The sequence below is a fragment of the Castanea sativa genome, chromosome 9 (genome assembly GCF_040712315.1).
Source record: "Castanea sativa cultivar Marrone di Chiusa Pesio chromosome 9, ASM4071231v1".
NCBI lineage: Eukaryota > Viridiplantae > Streptophyta > Magnoliopsida > Fagales > Fagaceae > Castanea > Castanea sativa.
In genome coordinates, this window is record NC_134021.1 from 10,370,286 (window position 1) to 10,392,629 (window position 22,344).

The window sequence follows — 22,344 nt, forward strand, 5'->3', positions numbered from 1 at the left end:
TTAATTAGAGTGAGTGAGTTTGAGTGGACAAATGAGTTTGAGCTTATTTTGCCACCCCTAGCTATAAGAGATCAAAGTGTTGACCTTGATCATCCACCTCTACAAATTAGTTGTACAGGACCTCTATCCTAGCCCAGTCTTATCCGAGTTGGGCTTAGTTGTTAGTCACGGCCCCTATAGTTCCCTAAAACTTTTGTTTTATCTTTCTCTTAGTATTCTCATGATTGTCTCTCCCTTTTTTGTTTCATCAGTACTTTATTAATGTTAAAACCAACTCAACAGGGATAGCAAAATAACTCAAACTCGTCCCAAATCCAACTTGGACAATTTATACTCCTCGGTGGTCTATATTTCAAAATTACAAGAGATTAGTTTGTAATTGACCCAAACCCCAAACAATTTTTTTTTTAAAAAATTTTAGCACCAAAAAATAAAATAAAAAACCAAAAAACAATAAAAAAAAGAGCAATATTAAGGACAAAAAAAAAAAAAAAAAATACACAACTTTTGCTAGAATTTGTCACGTAACAAAAAAATAGAAATAAAAATTCAAAAACCACATGTAACCCTCCAATCCGAACAATCCCACGCGGCATCACATACTTGGCTCATTAACTCACTCACTTTCCACGACAGTCTCAGATCTCTCTGTGTTGTGTTTGTCTACTTCGTTGAATTTTGGGGTCATAACTCGTATCTATTCCTGTTGTTGTTGGATTTGGGTAGGCATTCTGTGAGGAACAAAAATGGCGGGCGGAGTGAATAGGAAAATATCTGCAGCATCAGCCAGAGCTCACACCAGAAAAGCCAAGCAAAACTCCTCCTTTAAGCTTCCCTCAGGTCCCTTCTTTTTTCTCTTTACTTGATCTGGGTGCTCTTAAATTTTATGTTATCTGGGTCGCTCTTATAACATTTCTCATTAACAAAAAGTTGATTCTTGAATATTTATATTTTTTTTAAAAATTGGGTCTTTGACTAATGGAAGTTAGACTGCATCAACTGGAATTCTTAGGCGATCGGTTTTGTTGTTGAATTATATTATTAGTATTGTTATTTATTTAAAGTTAAAGAGTTAGAGTTGTGTGTTTTTCTGTTGGAATTTTATTTTAGAGATGTGTTTTTTTTTTTTTGAAATTTGCTCTTAATATGAATCTGAAATATACTTGATGGAAAAATAAATAAATAATTGTCTCGGGTCCCATAGCCAATTGTGTGAGGCACTCACCTCACAAGTGTGTAAAATCTCACATATGCCCAACAAGAGTCTAATACTCCAATCTGCTTCATATTTCTCAAAATCTGAAATAAGAAAATATAGGGTTAGCTTGTTAATTCAATAAGTAACCAAAATCCCAACTATCTGGATCAAACACTTTTTTTTTTGTGTGTGTGTGTGTGTGTGTGGATTGAATAGCTCTAACAAATCTAATAAGAACTCACAGGAGTGAGCTTGAATAGCTCTAGCCCAATCTGGGTCAAACACATATATAGATACAAGTAATATAAATAAACTATTGAATAAGATAAACTTCATAGTCTTAAGAATTGTCTATTAGTGCAATTAGAATACTGACATAAATTTGCAATGAATTCCAAAAAATCAAAAATTTCACTATAACTAATACACATGTGATGACTCTCAACGTACTAATGAAAAATTAGTATCGATTCAGTATTAACGAAATACAAACAAGATAATATTGCACAAAGTAATTGTTTTTCAATACATTTTGAATAAATTATTTATTAAAATGGAATTCAGCGTTCTTTTAAAACCAAAAATAATATGTGATTGATTGAATCTAAATTCGCATTAGTTTGCCTTTCAATGTACAAGATGAAATAATCCTCTAGAAAATCATTTTCCTTTTTATTGCAAAACCTAGTTTTTGACTATGAATACTTGTCTTGTAGTTGTAGTAGAAAAAAGAACAGCAAGCACAGATGCATTCTTGCTATAAAAAAGTTAGTTGGTTGTTAATCTTAATCCTTATAAACCATTTTTAAGGCAAAATTCACCCCCAAAAAAAAAAAAAAATTCCTGAAATAGGGAAAAAAAAAATTCTGTACTTCAGATCTACTACCATCTCCATCAGAATTTTATAGGGAAAAAAACTTTATGAAATATATTAAAAAAGAAAAAGGAAAAGTGTACACAGACATACCTAAGAGCTAGAAGGTACCTTAGAATAGAGAGTAATCTTGCTTGAAAGCTCTTAGCCTCCTGTTTCAAGGCAACCCTTGGTCCCAATGTGGGTCTGTCTCTGATTTCAAGGCAACCATACTTCTTTTGTTAATGCGAGTTGTCAACCTTGTGTTTGTTTTTCATCATCCACTTGAAGTAGAACTTGTTCTAGATACATATGATGCAAAATATGCATGTCTTTTTGTACAGTTTTTATTCTTGCTGCATGGTATTTAATGAGTTGATTAACATTTTTTTGTCTCCAAGACTTAGCATAAAGTTGCTCAATTTTTTATTCATTCATTGCACTGCATATTAATTAGAACCTGAAAATTTCAGGGATGTTGAAGAAAACAGTACTGTTGTTTTTTGTGGGGTTTCTGGCATGGGCTTATAAGGCAACCCAACCTCCTCCACCCAAGATATGCGGTTCTCCAGATGGCCTCGCTGTTACAGCAGCAAGAATAAAACTTAGTGATGGAAGGCATTTGGCCTACAAAGAACATGGTGTGCCTAAAGAAAAAGCCAACTATAAAATTGTTTACGTCCATGGTTTTGATTCTTGCAGACATGATGCTGTCATTGCCAAAACACTCTCTCCGGTACTTATCCATTGGTTGCTTTATTTATATTTTTTTGGGGCCTATTTCAAGCCTTTAAATATGATATTCTTGGACTTAGCGTCATTCAAATCATTGTACTGGGTTCTTTCAGGAAATTGTTGAAGAGTTAGGGATCTATGTTGTGTCTTTTGACAGACCTGGTTATGGGGAGAGTGATCCTAATCCAAAGCGAACAGTGAAGAGCATGGCTTTGGATATAGAAGAGCTTGCTGATCAGTTGGGACTGGGATCAAAATTTTATGTAATCGGTTTCTCAATGGGTGGGCAGGTGCTTTGGAGTTGCCTCAAGCACATTCCTCACAGGTATGATTTGCCATAGCAGTATAAATACATGCTAGAAAAGAAAATAACCAGAACAGCTGCATTTGCTAGTTTTTGTGCCTTTTCTCTCATGTGTGGGATGCTTGTAACACTAACAGGGTAGCAGGGGCTGGACTATTAGCTCCAGTGGTTAACTACTGGTGGCCTGGTTTTCCTGGAAACCTATCTGGTGAAGTCTACAACCAGCAGCTTTGGCAAGATCAATGGGCAGTTCGTGTTGCTCACTACACTCCCTGGCTTACCTACTGGTGGAACACTCAGAAATGGTTCCCCTCTTCTAGTGTTGCAGCTCATAGTACAGATATTCTCTCTCCCCAAGACAAAGAACTCATGGCGAAGTTTTCTGGGAGAGAAAACTATATGGTTAGCATCTAACTTCTCTGGAAATTTTCATGAATATTTCAATCGGAATTAATACCATGAAAGGCATTGAGAAAGACCAAGTAGCTACAGTGATTGATTTAGTAAATTATATCAATATATGGCTTGTATTTTGTGGAAATGAAGGTTGTTTCTCAATATTAGTCACTTCTAGCAACTTTATCTAGAATGCATCTTCATCCTATATTCTTATAGGTCGCAAGTTCAAAAATGTACAGATTTCTTTCATCTTTTAGCTAAAATTTCATAAGAAAGTGCATAGTGACAGTGTTACAGCGAACTTGATTGGGAAATATCTTTTTTGTGTTGTGTGCACCATATCTTTATGTCTCCTACTTTAAAACCCCCTGAAATTTGGTGTTTTTTAATGGACTCTATGATCCTTAATGAGATATTCTTTGTCTTGAGAATCATGGTTGTATTGTTTATTTTTCCCCTCATTTGTTTGGTAATAACACTAATGGCTGCGAAGGATCTCTTAAATATCAGTTCTAGAAAAAATATAAACTGTTAAAGTATTATGAACATTAAGGACTGAAATGCCACCACTTCTTTCTGTAAAAATAATTTGAGTTATCTACCTCCTAAAGTGAGGAACTTGACTTGAAATAGGGGTTGACTAGATATTCCTTAGTTGTGCATATTGGTGATTGATTCTACTTCTACCATAGCTGCAGAGTATTGTAATAACAACCTTTGAATTTAAAAACGCAACGAACATCCTTCTTGTATAGAGATGTTCTTTACAAATTTTGGAGCACCACTAATAGAAACAAAGTTTTGAGATAAGATTATGCTTTCAGCTCCTTTTCTCAGCCAAATCTAAGGTTAGATTAACTGATTAAAGCATCTTATATTACAAAAGTTTAAAAGAAATTTTTGTTTTATTGAGAGGCGTTTCTTTTTCCTTGTACATCTACTTCCATAGAGCATCATTTATCAAGTGTAATTCTCTCTCTCTCTCTCTCTCTCTCACACACACACACACACACACACTTTTTTTTTGGGGGGGGGGGGTGATTGATATGGATTTAAAACCATATTTTGTTAATAATCAACATAGTTTTTTAAGCTGATGGCAGTCAAATGGCACTTTCACCACTACCGCTCCCCCCAATCCCTAATAAGCATGTAATGGTGGTGAGATCTTGGGTTCAATTTCCATGAACAACTTGTACTCTTCCTTGTTTTTTCATTAATAATAGTTCTCTGATTACCTATAAAAAAAATGAGTTACTAATAGGGGAAAAACATTATTTCTTTAAATGTTCTTATTATCTAAATGTGGTTTCCTCAGGCACAGGTAAGACAGCAAGGAGAATTTGAGTCTCTCCATCGTGACATGATTGTTGGATTTGGGGCTTGGGAGTTCAGTCCTCTGGATCTGGAAAACCCATTTCCAAACAGTGAAGGTTCTGTCCACCTGTGGCATGGAGATGAAGATTGGATTGTGCCTGTTATGCTGCAACGATATATTGCTCAACAGCTACCATGGATTCACTATCATGAGCTACCGGGAGCTGGGCACTTATTCCCACATGCTGATGGAATGAGTGATACTATCATCAAGGCAATTTTGACTGGGGAGAAGTAGCCTTCCACGTATGTAATGGGCTACCCCAGGTCAGTTGCTCTGTGCGTTGCATTTTCTCCCTGACGATGACATATGAAAGTTCTTCTGATCATTTTGATATTTATGACAAGTATTGTACCAGGCATTAGAATTTTTATAAACTGTTGTGTAAGAATACAGTTGATACTATAAAAAGGAAATTTTTAGCCATGGTGACCTTGTCCCCATTTTACCAAGGGCACAAGAATACAAGTAACTTGGGGCCTGTTTTCAAGGGGCAACAAGTTCTGTTGCTTAAACATGGTGATGTTCCTAATAAGTCTAAGAACACAACAGTTTTCATAATTTTTGACGTAACATGGTTTGATTAGTATTAATAAAAGTGATGTTAATGATAGATCCAGGTGAAAGTAATGTTGTTCCAATCATATTTTGTCATGTCAAGATTTGTGATTAAGAATGTGAAAATTGTTGTGCCCCTAGTATTACTAGAGATTTTCAAGTTTAATGCTGAGAAAAGTGTTGGGCTTTATACTATCGATGTAAGGGTGTCTTTTAAGATAAGGATGAGGTGGGGTACCACTAAGAGACTCCATTACAAGCTGTCCAAGATTGATTGTCCATTGATGGTTCCTTTGAGCTCCAATGGGAATCCTGCAAGTGGTTTTCAGACTACTTGGTGCAACATTGTTTATCTTTTCTCAGACCCTGATGCTTGAGAATTGAAAATTGAGACTAATCTGGTTCTACAGGAATGCATTGCTTTGAATACATAAATACTTTACCATACTTGTGAATAAGTTTGGATTTGGATACGTTCATTTCATAAGACAACTAAATAGAAAATCAGTTGGTATATTAGCTTGATGATAAGAGTAATCATCATGAAGTAGAAGCTATATGTTGAAATTCTAGAACTTTCGTTTTGTGAAACTTGTGTTTCATCTGTATGAGTAACTCATTCAGGGAATATAGAGGTCTCTAAGTCTCTTTTATCCAAGCACGTGTCTTCTCATTATACCGAGCATATTTGGCTTTTAAGTATGAGCTACTTTGTTGCGTTCTCAACCAACATGAGCTACTTTGCATTGAGCCTGAATACGTTTGGTTTAATAGCCTGTATTGCGTGTGTTCCTGATGGAGGTGACCAGGAGGTGACCATATACTCATCTTAGGATCTTAGCTCAAGTTGGTTCAGTTGAGTAGAACCCAATCCAATCCCACCAAAAACATAAGTGCTCGACATGTGGCAGCTTAGGCAAATTCAGGTCTCGACAACATAAAGCGGGAAAGTAACAATTGTTCCTCCAAGGTTCTCGTGTAATATTTGATTGGTATGCGAGCTCTATAATTTTTATCATGGCTAATAATAAGATAGCGAATCCTAAAAATACATCACTGAAAATTTGAGTAATCTAGTCGTAGATCTGCGCGGAAAAATTTGACAATTTGTTTTTTTGTTAAGTGAAAAATAAAAATGGTATATGAGATTTATAAGTGTTAGTTTCAAATCCTTCTTAAAATAATATACTCTTAGCACAACATAAAAAAAAAAAAAAGGATTTAACTTGTAAGATTATATATTAAAATTTGTGATTTGTAACACAGTATTTTTCTCATACGAATATTTCATTTTAGGTGCGTTAAACTATTAAAATTTTCTCCTAAAAAACTCTTTTTCTATCTTGCCATTTACAAAACCAACAAAGGACTAAATGAATTGAAGTAAACTGAAGTAGGCGTAATGGACCGGATTGCCTACAATGGACTAAATGGTTCGAAATGGATTGAGGTAGAGTGAAATAGACCAAAGTAGATTGTAGTGGATCAAAACGGACTGAAATTGACCTAATAGACCAAAACGCTACACTAATGCAACTCAATAAGAGTGTAGCAATAATAACTTATACTCTTAAGCTTTTAGGCATTATATATAATATCGATAAGATCCCAGACTGTTATTAATATTAGATTCCAATATACTATTTGTCCAAAAAAAAACTTCGAATTTTTTTCTCAAATTGAAGATATTTCTTTGAATTAAGCATCTTAGCAACACTTGTGACTCCTCCACCTAGGAGAGTCAAGGGCTCAAAGCTTGGAAAATTTTATTTTATTAAATGGTCTCATAAGACATCTCTTTCATAATATATGTGAGTCTATTATGTTGTGAGAGAGAGGTCTCATGAAATAATTTCTTTGAGGCTTGATGTGTAGAGTGTGTCCTGCACTTCGTTTGGCAAAATATGTAAAATGGAGAGGTTAAAGCGCATATATATATATATATATATATATATATATATATATATATATATATATATATATATATATTTCTAATTAAGTTTTGAGAAATGTTCGTTCAAATTATTGTGCAACTACTAAAATAATTATTCATACATATTTTTAGTCGCGTAAAATATTCAACAAGGCATATGACTTTTTTTTTAAAATTTAATAACTTATTTGGTTTAATAAAATCTTTAATTTTATAAATTATCTCATAATAGATGGATCAAATTTCTCCAAATAGGTTTCGAAAAAACTGTCCAAAAGTGAAAATTAACGGCTTAAACATAAGTTAGACATCGCTTTCTAGAATGCCATTTTCGTACAAAGAATAGAAATGTGGCATCTTGCAAAGACAAAGTAGTAAATATTTTGTTCGAGAGAAACAAAACACCTTAGAAAACATATAATTAATGATCTGTGGAGGTGGTCAAGGAGTAGGAAGTTCTTGTGAGCTGTAACTCATCACACTTATGAGTTTAAGAATTATGGGTTCAAATAGTGGTAAGTTCTATTTGTATTCGTGTGGTTTCACACCATAATGCAATGCATGTGTTCAAGTGGTGTAGAAGTAGTGACCACACTTATGAACCTTTTTTTATATATTATTTTTAAAAAAATACAACAATCATTCCAATCCAAGGCGGAAAAAAAAAAAATTTTAAACCACTTAAAAAATCACAATTATTTATTTAATAGATTACAGGTGAGTGATGGAAAAAAAAAATGACAAGTCTAATAAAAGTGACAACTAACTAGCCATATTTTGCTATGTTTTTTTTATATTTTATATAAGATAGAATTCTACTCTAACTTAATTTAAGTGTACGTGAGTATGAAACTCTTTTTTGGAGACTTGAATTTCGGTCCTTATCTCTCACACCTTACAAGTTTTTATATTTATGAATTGACCACTATACTAAGAATGGGCGATGATATATTTTGCTACGTTGAATAGACACACGAACACCACACATATAAGGGCCCACTGCCACTAGTATCAACAATTAAGAGGAAAAATGCTAGTACTACGTTATTTTATACCTTTTTTGTCCCAAATGGTTACATCACGAGTCGTGACCGGTGGAAAAAAAAAAAAAAATTTGCGGGTATACATGTTTATTACTCACCACTCAAACGGGACAAGTTGTAACCAAAACAACAACAACAACAACAACAAAAAAAAAAAAAAAAAAAATTGTGTAAAATGTTGTGATGCTAGTATTTATGGGCAGTTTGGCACCAAGATAGACAGTCTTCACTCTTCAAACTTCACTTCAGATATCTGTGTAGTTGGGTATTCTGTGAGAAAGAAATGGCCGGAGGAGTGAACAGGAAGATATCTGCAGCATCAGCCAGAAGTCATACGAGAAAAGCCAAGCAAAACAGTCCCTATAAGCTTCCATCAGGTGGGTTTTTTGTTCTCTTCTTTTTATTTGATCTGGGTGCTGTTAATTTGTCGTTGTGCCTTATTTATTTTCATCGTATACGTGGGAACCTTAAGATTGTCTTATCAGGGTCGCGCTTTCTGTTTAACATTTGTCATTGCAAAAATGTAGGATAACACATAAACTAAAATTGGGCCAAAATGGCCAAGTACCACTTTTGTCAAAATATGTAGGAGCTACCACTGTTTTGGAGATATATACGGATGTATCACTGTTTTGGAATTTGAGTTTGTTTACCGTGTAACTTGAGTTCTTTGAAAAAGTAGTCTTTCAAGTTTCCCGTGCTATTTTTTATAAAATTCGAGTTCCTGGAACTCGAATTACTTAAAAAATTGGTGGCTATTTTTTATGGAACTCGAGTTTTACTGCAAACTCGAGTTTGTGATACTTGAGTTTAAAAAAAGTAGTAGATATCTAATCATTTCTAAAACAGTGGTAGATCCATACATATTTTGCTAAATAATGGTACTTGGCCCTAAAATTGTTGTGTGTGTATATATATATATTAAAGAGTTAGAGTTGTGTGTTTTTATTGTAATTTATTTATTTATAAGAGACAAAATTTTATTGAACAAATCGGAAACACCCGTTTACATTGGGGGTGTACTCAGGTTGCAATAAAATCAAACTTTCAAATTACAATGCTCAAGCATATCTAATAAAAATTAGAACAGGGAAGAGATTTAAAAGCAACACACCAATCCAGTATGGTATGAAAAAAGAGAGATTTAATCTTCAAGAATAGACCATTCACATCCCTCAAAGCATCTTGCATTCCATTTCCACCAAAGACACAACATAATGCAATGCAGCACAGCCCTCCAAAAAGCTTTATTTTGGTGTCTACCAAAGGTACCTTACCAAGCTACTAACAAATCAAGGACCCCCTATGGCATAACCCAAAGATGACCAAACAAACTCCTCACCATTGTCCATAACTCATATGCTATGAGACAATGAGGAAGGTTATGGTCGACTGACTCCCCACTCTGTTTACACATATAGCACTATTCTTGTCAATAATAACTCTCCTTTGTAAATTATCAGAAGAAATCTTCCTTAGGGCAGCAGTCCATGAAAAGAAAGTTATTTTAGGAGGTACCTTCGCTTGTCACACTAACTTCCAAGGAAATAACATGCCAATATTGAGGAAAGGGAAAGGCAGTACCCATGCACCTTAAAACCTCGACTATTGGCTGGCCTCCAATAGAGTTTTATCAAGCCCCTCACCTTTCACTAAGGTGGAATAGGTCAAATCCATAAAAGCAGTCAAAGACTCCAACTCTCAATCTTGGAGTAATCTAGAGAACTAAAAATCCAAATGAAGCATCCCATTGGGGAAACGCATAACCTCTGCTCTAGAAGACTCCTTATCAACTTTACCTTGATAGCAGACTGAAGTTTCGTACTCTAGGAGTGGTTTGTAAGTTAGATATTGAAAAAGCTTATAATCATGTGAATTGGGATGCTTTATTCTATATGTTGGAGATGATGGGTTTTGGGGTTCGATGGAGGAAATGGTTAAAGGCCTGTGGCTCTATTGTCTGTTTTTCAGTTTTGGTTAATGGATCTCTTGCTGGTTTCTTTGGAAGTTCTTGAGGTTTAATTCAAGGTGATCCGTTGTCTTCTTCTCCTTTTCTTTTGATCATGGAGGTTCTTAGTAGGATTCTGAAGAAAACTGAGGAAGGTGGTCTTCTTCAGGGTTTTCATGTGGGACCTGTTAATTCTACTAGTATTCGTATTTCACACCTGTTTTTTGTTGATTATACCATTCTCTTCTGTGATGCTTCTAGGGAGCAATTGCTTTCAATTAGGTTGGCTTTGACATGTTTTCAAGCCTTTACTAGTTTGAAGGTGAATGTGGGGAAAAGTGAGATTGTCCCTATTGGGGAGGTGAGTAACATTCAATCTTTGGCTAACATTTTTCAATGCAGGGTGGGTAATTTACCTATGACATATTTGGGTATGCCTCTGGGTACTTTGTATAAGACAACCTCTATCTGGAACCCTATTCTAGAAAGGATGGAGAAGAAACTGTCAGGCTAGAAGCGTCTTTATTTATCAAAGGGTGGTGAGCTCACCTTGTTGAAAAGTACCCTCTCAAGTATTCCAACTTATTATCTTTCTCTATTTACTGTTCCTAAAGTCATGGCTATTAGATTAGAACGTATTTAGAGGAATTTTTTGTTGGGTTCCTCAGAGGAGTGTTTCAAATACACCTTAGTGGCTTGGAGAAGGTATGTTTCCCACTTGAGCAAGGTGGTTTTGGAATTCAAAAATTAGTGTCTTTTAATTAGGCTTTGTTAGGGAAATAGCTTTGGAGATATGGTGATGAACCTACTCATCTTTGGCAGAGGGTTATTGCCATGAAATATGGGGAGGGGAAAGGAGGGTGGAGCACTAGAGTTTGTAGGAGGGCTCATGGGTGTGGGTTATGGCGAAGTAGTAGTGAAGGGTGGAAGAGTTTTTCTAAGCTTTTCACTTTTGTTGTGAGAGATGGTTCTCGTATTCTTTTTTGGTATAATAAGTGGATTAGGGACAACTCTTTAAAATTCTTTATCCTCAGTTATTTTTGTGTTCAACCAATAAGGAAGCTTCTATTTATGATATTTTGAGTCCTTAAGTGGGTGGAAATGACAGAGTGTGGAACTTAAGATTTTATAGGGAATTCAACAACCGGGAGTTAGCAGCTTCTTGCTCCTTTCTTCACTTGATCCAATCTCAAGTTCCTAGGGGTGGTGGAGGTGACAGTCTTTGTTGGAACCTCAATGGAAGTGGGAAGTTTGACACCTGGTTTTTTTATCACAAGATTCAAAATGTTACTCCTTCTAATTTCCCTTAGAAGGGCATTTAGAAAGTAAAGGTTCCTAAAAGGGTGGCATTTTTTATGCGGACAGAAGCCCATGGCCAGATTCTCACTTTGGATAATCTTATGCTCCGTAGTCGCCCCTTGGAAAATTATTGTTGTATGTGTTGTTGTAATGAGGTTTATAGATCATTTTCTTATTTTTTGTCCGTTAACTCATTCTATGTGGATGCATATGATTTATTTGTTTGGGAGGCTTACTTTGTTATTGGTACCATTGGCTTGGGAAATATAATGCCGATATTTGGAATTTGGTACTAGGCTGTTTGATGTGGACTATTTGGACTACACGTAATCGACGTTCTTTTGAGGATATTGAGAAATCAATGGCCCAATTGTTAGCTTTGTGCCAGTGGACTCTCTTCGATTGGTCTCAGTGTTGGGGTCTTTTGGTTTGTTCTATTATTATTGATTTTCTTTTGTCTCTTAGAATAGGATTTTGATTCCTTTATTTCTTTTTGCTGCTATGTTGTTCTTTGTTCGCTATCGTGAACTCTATGTATCTTTTTTTTTTTTTTGGTAAGTAAAGAAAATTTTATTTAAAGACATAATAATGAGTCACCCATGTATCTTTTATTCTTTTCTATTAATAGTATTACTTTGTTACCTATCAAAAAAAGAAAAGAAGACTCCTCATCACAGACTAATTCTATATAACTCTGAGAAGGTCTCTTTAAGTGGCCAATAACTGCACCACAAATCATGCCAAAATTTTACTCTAGTATCATTGTCCACATCAAATTGTATAATTTGGGAAAAAGTCAACCACTCGTGTCTTATGGATTTCTAGAGACTTACACCGTAAGGACTTGGCACCCCTTTAGTACACCAGCCACCCAGTTCACTCCCATACTTCACTTCTATAATCTTCCTTCATAAATGGTCTCTCCTAGTCCCACATTACCACAACCATTTCCTAGCAATGCTTGGTTGAATCTTATCAAATTCCAAACTCCCAATCCTCTAAATTGCAAAGGTTCACAAATCTGAGCCCAATTAACCCGATAGAATTTTGGTTCCTCATCAATCCCACTCTATAAGAAATTCCTTCTATATGGTTAGTCACCTCCACGGGAATGGGAAAGGGTGAAAGGAAATAAGTGGGCAAACTCGAAAGAGTGCTTTTAATCAAAGTTACCTTTCCCCCATTTTATTGGAAATTTACTTTAAAGTTGTGTTTTTGTTTGAATTTTACTTTTGATGCGAATTGGAAATCTATTTGATGGAAAGAATTTGAGATTTGAATCGACTTGGTCTCTTTCCCCTTTATGTTATACAAGGATGATTTTTTTTCCTTGAAGTGGTATCTATTAGCTTGGTGACACTAATTCACATTGGATTGAAGGATGGGGTCAAGGTATCAAAACTTATTGGGTGAATAACTGACACATCAATATAGAAACACGTACCTTTTATTTTTAACAAATTATTATTATTTTATAAGTAGTGATATTTTTATTGGAAAAAGACCACTTCATGTTCATATATAATGAACATGAAGAAGCCTAAAGAATTACAAAGAAAATGTATTATATACAGAAGTGTAGTGATTCTTTCAATTCATCTATGGAATTATTATCGGTAAAACCCCACACACGGGACCAATCTAACGAAGATCTAATAAACAATGCTGTCAATTGAGTCACCGAACTTTCAGTTTCCTCAAAAGTACGACAATTCCTTTCCCTCCACAATTTGAACATCAAACATAGAGGGACTAAATTCCAAATATCCGATGAATGTTTGCCAACCCAATTCCTCCAACCAAATTAAAGATCAATGACCCTTTCTGGTAACACCCATTGAATTCCAAAAGATCTAAAACAAAACTCCACAAATCACAAGCAACTCATGTTGCTGGAACAGAATGTTTCTTCATTAAGCTGGCACTGGCGTTTTTATATTTATTTTTTGAATTGGTGCTAGAGAGGCCATTTCCACAACCTGACTATGGATTTCAAGGCAACCATACTTCTATAGTTAATGTGAGTTGTCTGCCTAGTATTTTGTTCTTGTAATCTGCAGCCACTGCAGGAAGAACTTGTTCTAAATAAATACGTTGCAAAATATGCATGTCTTTAGTACAATTTTTGTGCTTGACTCATTGAGTTTAGTGTGTCACTTAATATTTTGTCTCCAAGATTTATTATAACTTTGATCAACGTTTCAGGGATGTTGAAGAGAGCTGTGGTGTTGTTTTTTGTGGGGATTCTGGCATGGGCTTAAAAGGCAACCCAACCTCCTCCACCCAAGATATGTGGTTCTCCAGATGGTCCCCCTGTTACAGCAGCAAGAATAAAACTTAGTGATGGAAGGCACTTGGCCTACAAAGAACATGGTGTGCCTAAAGAAACGGCCAATTATAAAATTGTTTTCATCCATGGATTTGATTCTTGCAGGCATGATGCTGTTGTTGCCAAAACACTTTCTCCAGTACTTATCCTTTTGTTTTTGTTCTTTTCCTCTGTCTTTTTGGTCCTATTTCAAACCTTTAAATATGATATTCTTGGGCTTAGTATCATTTGAATCAATGGTGGGTTCTTCCAGGAAATTGTTGAAGAGTTAAGAATCTACGTTGTGTCTTTCGACAGACCTGGTTATGGGGAGAGTGATCCTAATCCCAAGAGAACAGTGAAGAGCATGGCTTTGGATATAGAAGAGCTTGCTGATCAATTGGGACTAGGATCAAAATTCTATGTAATTGGTTTCTCAATGGGTGGGCAGGTGCTTTGGAGTTGCCTCAAATACATCCCTCACAGGTATGATTTGCTATAGCTATATAAATAAATGGTAGAAAAGAGAATAACAAGAATGGCTGCATTTGTGTATATGGGAGAGAGAGATTCTACCATGTTATGCGTCTTTTCTCTAATGTGTGGGGTTGGAACACTAACAGGCTAGCAGGAGCAGGACTATTAGCTCCCGTGATTAACTACTGGTGGCCTGGTTTTCCTGAAAACTTATCCAGTGAAGCCTACTACCAACAGCTTCCACAAGATCAATGGCAGTTCGTGTTGCTCACTACACTCCCTGGCTTACCCACTGGTGGAACACTCAAAAATGGTTCCCTGCTTCTAGCATTGCATCTCTCAATTTGGATATTCTTTCTAGCCAAGACAAAGAACTCATGGCAAAGCGTTCTGAGAGAAAAAAATATGTGGTTAGTATCAAACTTCTCTGGAAATTTCTATGAATATTGCAGTGGGAATTTATAGTATTAAAGGCACTGAGAAAAAGCAACAAGTAGCTACAGTGATTGATATCAGCTGACTGATTATATATGGCCTGCATTTTGTGGAAATGAAGATTGTTGCCCGATATAATATGAGCACCACCTCTGGTGACATTATCTAGGATGTATCTTCATCCTATGTTCTTATAGGTTGCAAGTTCAAAATTTTTATTTCATTAATCCAATTTTCACACTAGGTGTGTGTGTGTGTGTGTGTGTGTATATCTGCACTCTTAAAAATGAAGTTGCAAATGTATCCATAAGAAAATTTGTAAAATTAATACTAATTCTGGTTTGTCTATTGAAGACTCAGAAACTGTTGCCTGATTTCTGTACATAACTAGTATTAGAATTTTACTGCATTCTACAAACCTACATTGGTGGGAAAAGGCTCTGGAAGGACACCTTCAACTCTGAATTAATATCTTATTACTTTCTATAACTATAGCAATTAGAAGTGAAGGTGTGACTCCGTAATATCATGTGTTTGGTGAGGCTTTGTTGTTTTCTTATTTCAGTTTTTGCTTAACGGTTGAGTTTTGGATTTCCTAATTTAATATAAGAACATTTTGCTTGCCATATTAAAACTTGTTTGGTATTTCTGATGGCTTCAATTTACTAAATAATTGCTGTGGATTGGAAAAAGCATTATAGTCACATCAATTTCTAACCTTCTATTTCACTGCCTCATTGCTTTGATGTGGTGTCTAATTAATGATTTCTGTTTAATTAACTGATTAAATCATCTTATATAACAAAGGTTTAAAAGAAATTTTTGTAAAATTAAGAATATAATTTTTCAGCTTTTTTCCATGCAAATCTATTTCTAGAGCATCATTTATCAAGTCTAATGCTCCCTCTCTTATTGGGAAATTGATATGGATTTAAAACCATACTTTCCTTCTATTATAATCAACATGTTTTTTTTAAAGCAGTGGTCAAATGGCACTTTCATCACTACCTCTTCCCCCCCATTCTCACAAGTATGTGATGGTGGTGAGGTCTAGGGTTCAATTCCCATGGAGTGCATGAGTTACTAATTGGGAAAAAAAAAACATTTTTTCTTTAAATGTCTGTATTTTCCAAATGTGGCTTCCTCAGGCACAGGTAACACAACAAGGAGAATTCGAGTCTCTGCATCGTGACCTGAATGTTGGATTTGGGGCCTGGGAATTCAGTCCTATGGATCTGGAAAACCCATTTCCAAACAATGAAGGTTCTGTCCACTTGTGGCACGGGGATGAAGATTTGATTGTGCCTGTTACACTGCAACGATACATTGCCCAACGGCTACCATGGATTCACTATCATGAGCTACCAGGTACTGGACACTTGTTCCCACATGCTGATGGAATGTGTGATAGTATCATCAAGGCAATATTGATAGGGGAGAAGTAGCCATTGAGTTCCACATTTGTTATGGGCTACCCCAGGTCAGTGCTCTGTGCATTACATTTTCTCCCCGGTGTAGAAATCTGAAATTTCTTTTGATCATTTTGATATGAATGACAAGTTTTGCACCAGGCATCAGCATTTTGTATGAACTGTTGCATAAGAACACAGTTGCTACTTTGGGCTTGAATTGAAAAATATAGTTTGAAAATTTGAGCTTGCCTAGCTTTTAATGTGTTCTGTGACACTGATGGTCAGATAGTCAACATCTATAGGATCATGACTGGTGAGTGGATGAACTGAGAAATATTTTGGTGGGTCTGGATCATGTAGTTGACAACTATAAACCCTTTCTTTAAATCACTTTAGCGGGAAAAGTACCATGCAAATGCCCATATTTTTGCCATTGTAATAGTTTGCTTTATAGATTTGCACAAACATAATGGTTATTGATGTGTTATATATATGAAATCATATGGCTTCATTTTCTTTTTTGTAGTTTTTGAAGGTACCAAATTGTCACTGTTGATGGGGCCATAGGAATAATGTGAGTTGGCGCAACTGATGGCATAGGAGTTGGGACTATAGAACTATAATCAATAAATGCTAATTCAGTATTCTCTGTAGTAGATTTAGTCATGAGGATGATCATTAATGGCTGCCATTGTATGTTATGTTCCACTCAAAATTATGGATTGTAAGAATATTGTAGACAACTTACAAGAATATTTTCTATTCCTTTTTTGAGACTTCGTTTTGTGTATCTACCCTTTTTTTTTGTTGCTATTTCTTTTCCTTTTTTTATTATAAATATTAACTAAAAAAAAAAAAGGTTCTTTAGAAGGCTAGTGATCTTGTTTGTTGGAATACTCAGCCATTTTACAGAGCTGATTAGAAAAATCCCACCTGACAATTGGTGAAAGGTATCAGCTAGCATATAGATACTATTCTTTTCCCTTGTAAAAGCTAGAGAGTTCTGCTTCCATTTCCCAAGTCTGGGTTTTGCAACTTGATGGCCACTACTGGACCAAATATTGATTAATTCACATTTACTCAGCAGTCAGGACTGTGATGCCAACTTGTAATCAAATAAAAATCAGTTGCATCAACAACATTTTTACAAATTAGAATAAGGAAAAATCCACCTTGCTGTGAAACAATTCAGTGTGGCAATCCAAACAAGTTGGTTTTGGAAGCAAAACCCTAAACAAATGAAGAAATTCCTATGAAAATGGTCAAAATTTTTAAACTTATGTTATGATCTTATTTTCTATCACTGTTTAGTTGGCTTATTGAGGCATTGAAAAGGATTGTGGAATTTGATCTTAGCAAGAATAAAATATAATTATGTGATCTTTTTCTTTTTTATTTTGAAGTTTTTGCAACTTACCTCTGCCTTTGGGGTTTGGAATGATGAAGTCTTCACTCATTCTCATGCATTCTTCTAGAAAGCACGGTTGCGGCTCCCTGGCAGCCACACTTGCACCGGACTCGCGGCGGCGCTCCTCCGATGCGCCGATTCGCCCTTTTTTTTTTCGGATTCGCACCGACACGTGCCGATTTGAGCCAATACGGGCTGATTCGGCTCCGATTCCAACATATTCACGTCGATTCCAGCCAAAATTGGCTGAAACCAGCTGAATTTACCGAAACCGGCCGAAATACATGTTATAAAAAAACAAAAAAAAAAACTTCTAGATTGTATTCTAATTTATGAATATAATCTTTTAGTTATTATCTACTATTACTCTTAAATTGGTATATATTTACAATTATATGAAAAAGTATGCTTAACAATATATAGAAAATATAAATAAAATATTTTAAATAATTTTTTAATCACTGCACTCCCGCACTCGCACCCTACTTTTTAACAAATTGTCGAGTCTCACACCTGCACCCGCACCTGCGCTCAAATCTGGAAACGCACCCGTGCTTCATAGGCATTCTTTATGTTTGTGTCTAGGCTCAGGATCATACCCACATTCAGTAAAGTCCAGTGCCCTGATTATTTAAGACTTGTTTGGCTTCAATAATATAATCTTTATAGTTGTTTCCTTCCATTAAAAAAGCAGGGTGTATTCAACAGATAAAAAGAAAGAAAATGGGAAAAAAGAAGAAGAAGGAAACGAATAACAAAATGAAAATTATCAAGTGACCAAACATTGGACCCTGAAAACAGCCAGTCCATAATAGATAAATACTCAATAACATAAATAATTATTTCCATAAGATTATGTCACCCAATTGAACAAAATGCCATTCACTCACCCCTTACTTTTGGGATTAAACCTTCTTCTCATGACCCGAATTTGCTTAGGACTTAATCCAAAAGCCTTCTCTAAAAGCTCCTCATGGATCCCAGATCCAAAAATGGCAGTCGGTATTTTTTGCAATCCAGGATTTTGGCTATTGAAACTACCAAATATTGTTGCTGGCTTATCACCAACATTCATCAGGAAGTGCAGTAGACCCCGTGGGAACACAATGACCTCTCCCTGCTCAATTACTCTAGCAAAAACCCGATTAGTGGAATCCACAAAGCCAGCATATACACTTCCTTGCACCACATATGCAATTTCAGTGGCTCTTGGGTGAAAATGTGGTGGATTATATCCACCAACTTTAAGGTCAGCACGTACAAATGACATGCCTAGTGTGTTAATGCCAGGAAAGATGGCTGGGTTCACTGATATGGCTGCAAGGCCGGTGTCACAGAAGTTTCCGGCTCCCTTCATGCCCGAAAAAACAAAGTCATCGGTAGTAGCCTCGGATGAATTCTTGCATGGAAGACTACCAAGGTGAGCAATTTTTATGGAACCAAATTTTGGGTTGGGTATGCAAAAATCTTGAATTGGGTCAGGGTCTGAAGCCGATGTTGTAACGCAATATAGAAAGAATGCAACAACCAAAATGGCCAAAATTGGAGACATTTTTGTGTTCTTTCAATTGGATTATGATCTATGAGTGTGGTTTTGGACGGGTTTTAATAGAGGTTTAAAGATTTTTACATTTCCATGAACGCCCTTACACTATAAGCCAAGTAGCCTCCATGTATGATTGCATTAAGATTTAGCAATTTTTGCTTTTGAGGATTCAAGGCACATGTTGTGCAAGAGGCAATAGTTTCACATAGCACAATTATCTAATTCGGGTCCTACTACTCATAATCTCATCTGCCAATACAAAAGGATACATTATTGATAATTATTTCAAGCAATAAATCAAATAGTGGGAATTTGACACCATGATTAAGTTGATTATAGGTTCTTGATGTCTACCCCGTGAACAAAGGTAACTGGTATTAATTTACATTCTGGAAATACAATTTCATGAAAACCAAGTTTATAATCGAATAGGAGATGGATAACATGGTAAATTTGGTGTTAATCTTTGCTTGGAAGTGAAGGGATGAGGACACTAAATCATGATTAGTTCCACCTATTGGCAAGGTGATGATTTTTCAGATCAGAATTATCAGATGGTGTCTAGAATAGTCAGAATCAGAAAAGAGAAAAAAGGAACAAGAATCCTGTTTTATGTAGCATCAAGCATGTTTTTTATACTACACGTGTATGCATGCTTAAACTCTAAGCAATAAAATTCAGTCTGAGCCTGAATCCTTTTCTCACTTGATGCAAAGTTATAAGCTAGAACAAAAAGCTGCCTATGTTTCACTATCATCTACTTGGTGGTCATCAATTGATCATTTGAGCTATGCGCCAAGGTTCTCATTCCTACACTCTTAGACATGAGTACATGACCATGCTTGAACTACTTTTAGTTTCACTTGGGCCAGTCTTGAACCCCAGTACTCATTGTCAAATAGTACTTTTAGCTTGGTTTAGCCCACAAGTCTATTTAATAATGAGCCCTCTAAAAGAGGCCCAAAAATAGTTACAGTACGCAAAAGCGTGGTTTGGGCGTAAAACATAATTTGTGAGAAGATTAATTTGGAAATGGCCATTTACTTAGAGTTTCACCTCATAGACAAATAATTTTACTATCTTTAAGCCTGAATACATAGCTAGCTTCATTTTCACAGATTCACACTAATCCTATCTCACCATATCTCCCCTTTAGTTGAAATTAGGGGAAGGATTAGGAGATATAGGAGAGGTATTGAAATCCCAATCAGGATCTATTTAAATTTAATATAAGGGTAAAATGCACTAAGACCTCCTAACTTCTATGTTATTGCACTAAAACCCATTTAACTTTATTTTTCTTCAATATAGTACATCAACTTTGACATTGTACCAAATAGACCACTTATGTTAAAGTTTTGTCAATTTGAAAAAGTGATTGTGACAAAGTATTAACGGTGCAACTTTAGTAATGTGACTTAACTTATTTCTAACAAAATCCCAACTCAACTTTTAGCTCACCCATTGCTATTGAAACCAGAAAAATCTCTTAGCTAGGACTGTAAACGAGCCGAGTTTTGTCGAGTAGTGAATGTTCTAGCTCGGCTTGACAGTAAAAGTAGAATGTTCAAGCTTGGTTTGAGCTTAATATGAGTCTACAAATAGTGTTCAAGCTTGAGCTTGTTATAAATTATAAAAGCTTGAGCTCGGCTTGGTTCATTAGTCAAGCCAAATTTGAGCTCTAGATCAAGCCCAAACTCAAGCTCAATATCATGTTTTTGAGCTTGAGATCCAACACAAGTATATTATCAAGCCTATATTAAGTTTATTATTTAGCCTATTTGGTTTGGATGAGTGGTCTCAACTTATAATTAATTAAAGTCTTAGAAGGATGTGAGTTTACTTGTCAAGCTTATATAAATGTTATTACAAACTCATAAATAAGTCTATGCTCAACTTGTTTTGTTACTTTTGTATCGAGTCTTAGTGTTCACGAGTTTATTCATGAACAATATTTTTTACTCGGGCTCGGCTCGTTTATTAAACAAGCCCAAAACGAAAGCTTAAGCTTTGCTTGTTTATAAACAAATAAACATTAACGAGTTTTTTTATCGAACCAAGCCTGAGTTGTTTATGAACGGCGTGGTTCATTTACAGTCTTACTCTTAGCCTCCATTGAGGTCTCTCTCTCCTCACTTTTCCTTGTTTTTCCTTTGTTTTCTCGGCAATCAAACAAATACATCTTATGGTTGCCAAGAAAACAAAGAAAAAATGAGAGAAAGTGAGGAGAGAGAGGGGCCAACTGAGGTTGAAAGATTTTTCTTGTTCCATTAGCTATGATTGAACTAGAACTTGAGTTAGATTTTTTTTAAAATTTTTTATTAACGTGACATCTTTTGAATGGGCCAACTAAGTCAAAACTCAAAAATTACACCTTAATATATCACCACATACTTTTTTATTAGCAAATTGATGGAATTTTGACATATAATAGGTCTATTAGGTACATTGTCAAAGTTGATATATTAAATTGATGAAAAAAAAAGTTAACAGCATCTTAGTGCAACACTATAAAAGTTCAAGGGATCGTAGTGCGTTTTACCTTTAATATAATATATTAAATAATAAAAGTTGAAATTTTATAAATTGCAATTGTAATAATTAAGCTAATTAATGGTTAATGCTAAAAATATGATAGATATTGCTAAAATGGTAACGTAAGCTACATCATAATATACTCAAGTGCGTAAATTACAAGTATTAATAATCAAGTAACGGATTTAGAAGTGACCAAACATTTGTGTAAAGATTATTATAGTCTAACAAAATTAATTTACCTTACTAATAGATTTTATAACAAATACAAAAATAGTATATAACTATATATAATTAAGAATATAAGGCTAATTAATGATGTTTTCATGGTGTTAAGAGCTTTATAATTTATCTGATTGATACTTTTTGATATTTTTAACGAGTTATTTTAAATTTAAATATCTCATTTCTTTATTATTAAATTAAAAAAAGGGAGAAGTTATTTTTGCATGATGGCATGTATGGACCATGTTGTTTCTTTAAGGGGCCCAATTATTCGAGATCAGTACACACTACATAGGCTTCCAATGGTGGCGTACCTCAGCATTCGAGATTAGTACAAACGGCTTCCAATA

General features: G+C 35.2%; 2 protein-coding genes and 1 pseudogene across 2 annotated transcripts; 2 read left to right on the forward strand and 1 right to left on the reverse strand.

The window, feature by feature from the left end:
• The first annotated feature begins 581 nt into the window (after positions 1-581).
• Positions 582-5,293, forward strand: LOC142610648 (uncharacterized). The gene is made up of 5 exons (XM_075782521.1): positions 582-840; positions 2,525-2,787; positions 2,900-3,111; positions 3,228-3,492; positions 4,808-5,293. The coding sequence occupies exons 1-5, from the start codon at positions 747-749 to the stop codon at positions 5,102-5,104; spliced, it is 1,131 nt and encodes a 376-aa protein (XP_075638636.1). The 5' UTR covers positions 582-746; the 3' UTR covers positions 5,105-5,293.
• Positions 5,294-8,570: 3,277 nt separating this feature from the next.
• On the forward strand, positions 8,571-17,059 carry LOC142609976 (uncharacterized; annotated as a pseudogene).
• A 1,399-nt stretch (positions 17,060-18,458) lies between these two features.
• On the reverse strand, positions 18,459-19,328 carry LOC142611038 (germin-like protein subfamily 3 member 2). Its single transcript, XM_075783044.1, has one exon. The coding sequence runs from the start codon at positions 19,238-19,240 to the stop codon at positions 18,575-18,577; it is 666 nt and encodes a 221-aa protein (XP_075639159.1). The 5' UTR covers positions 19,241-19,328; the 3' UTR covers positions 18,459-18,574.
• Between the last annotated feature and the right edge of the window lie 3,016 nt (positions 19,329-22,344).

Excerpts from the sequence above, each read along its gene's own strand:
- LOC142610648 (XM_075782521.1), top strand. The coding sequence starts at position 747 with ATGGCGGGCGGAGTGAATAGGAAAATATCTGCAGCATCAGCCAGAGCT. Across the intron at positions 2,788-2,899 it reads TTGCCAAAACACTCTCTCCG|GAAATTGTTGAAGAGTTAGG; the intron begins GTACTTATCCAT and ends GGGTTCTTTCAG. Across the intron at positions 3,493-4,807 it reads CTGGGAGAGAAAACTATATG|GCACAGGTAAGACAGCAAGG; the intron begins GTTAGCATCTAA and ends TGGTTTCCTCAG.
- LOC142611038 (XM_075783044.1), bottom strand. The coding sequence starts at position 19,240 with ATGTCTCCAATTTTGGCCATTTTGGTTGTTGCATTCTTTCTATATTGC.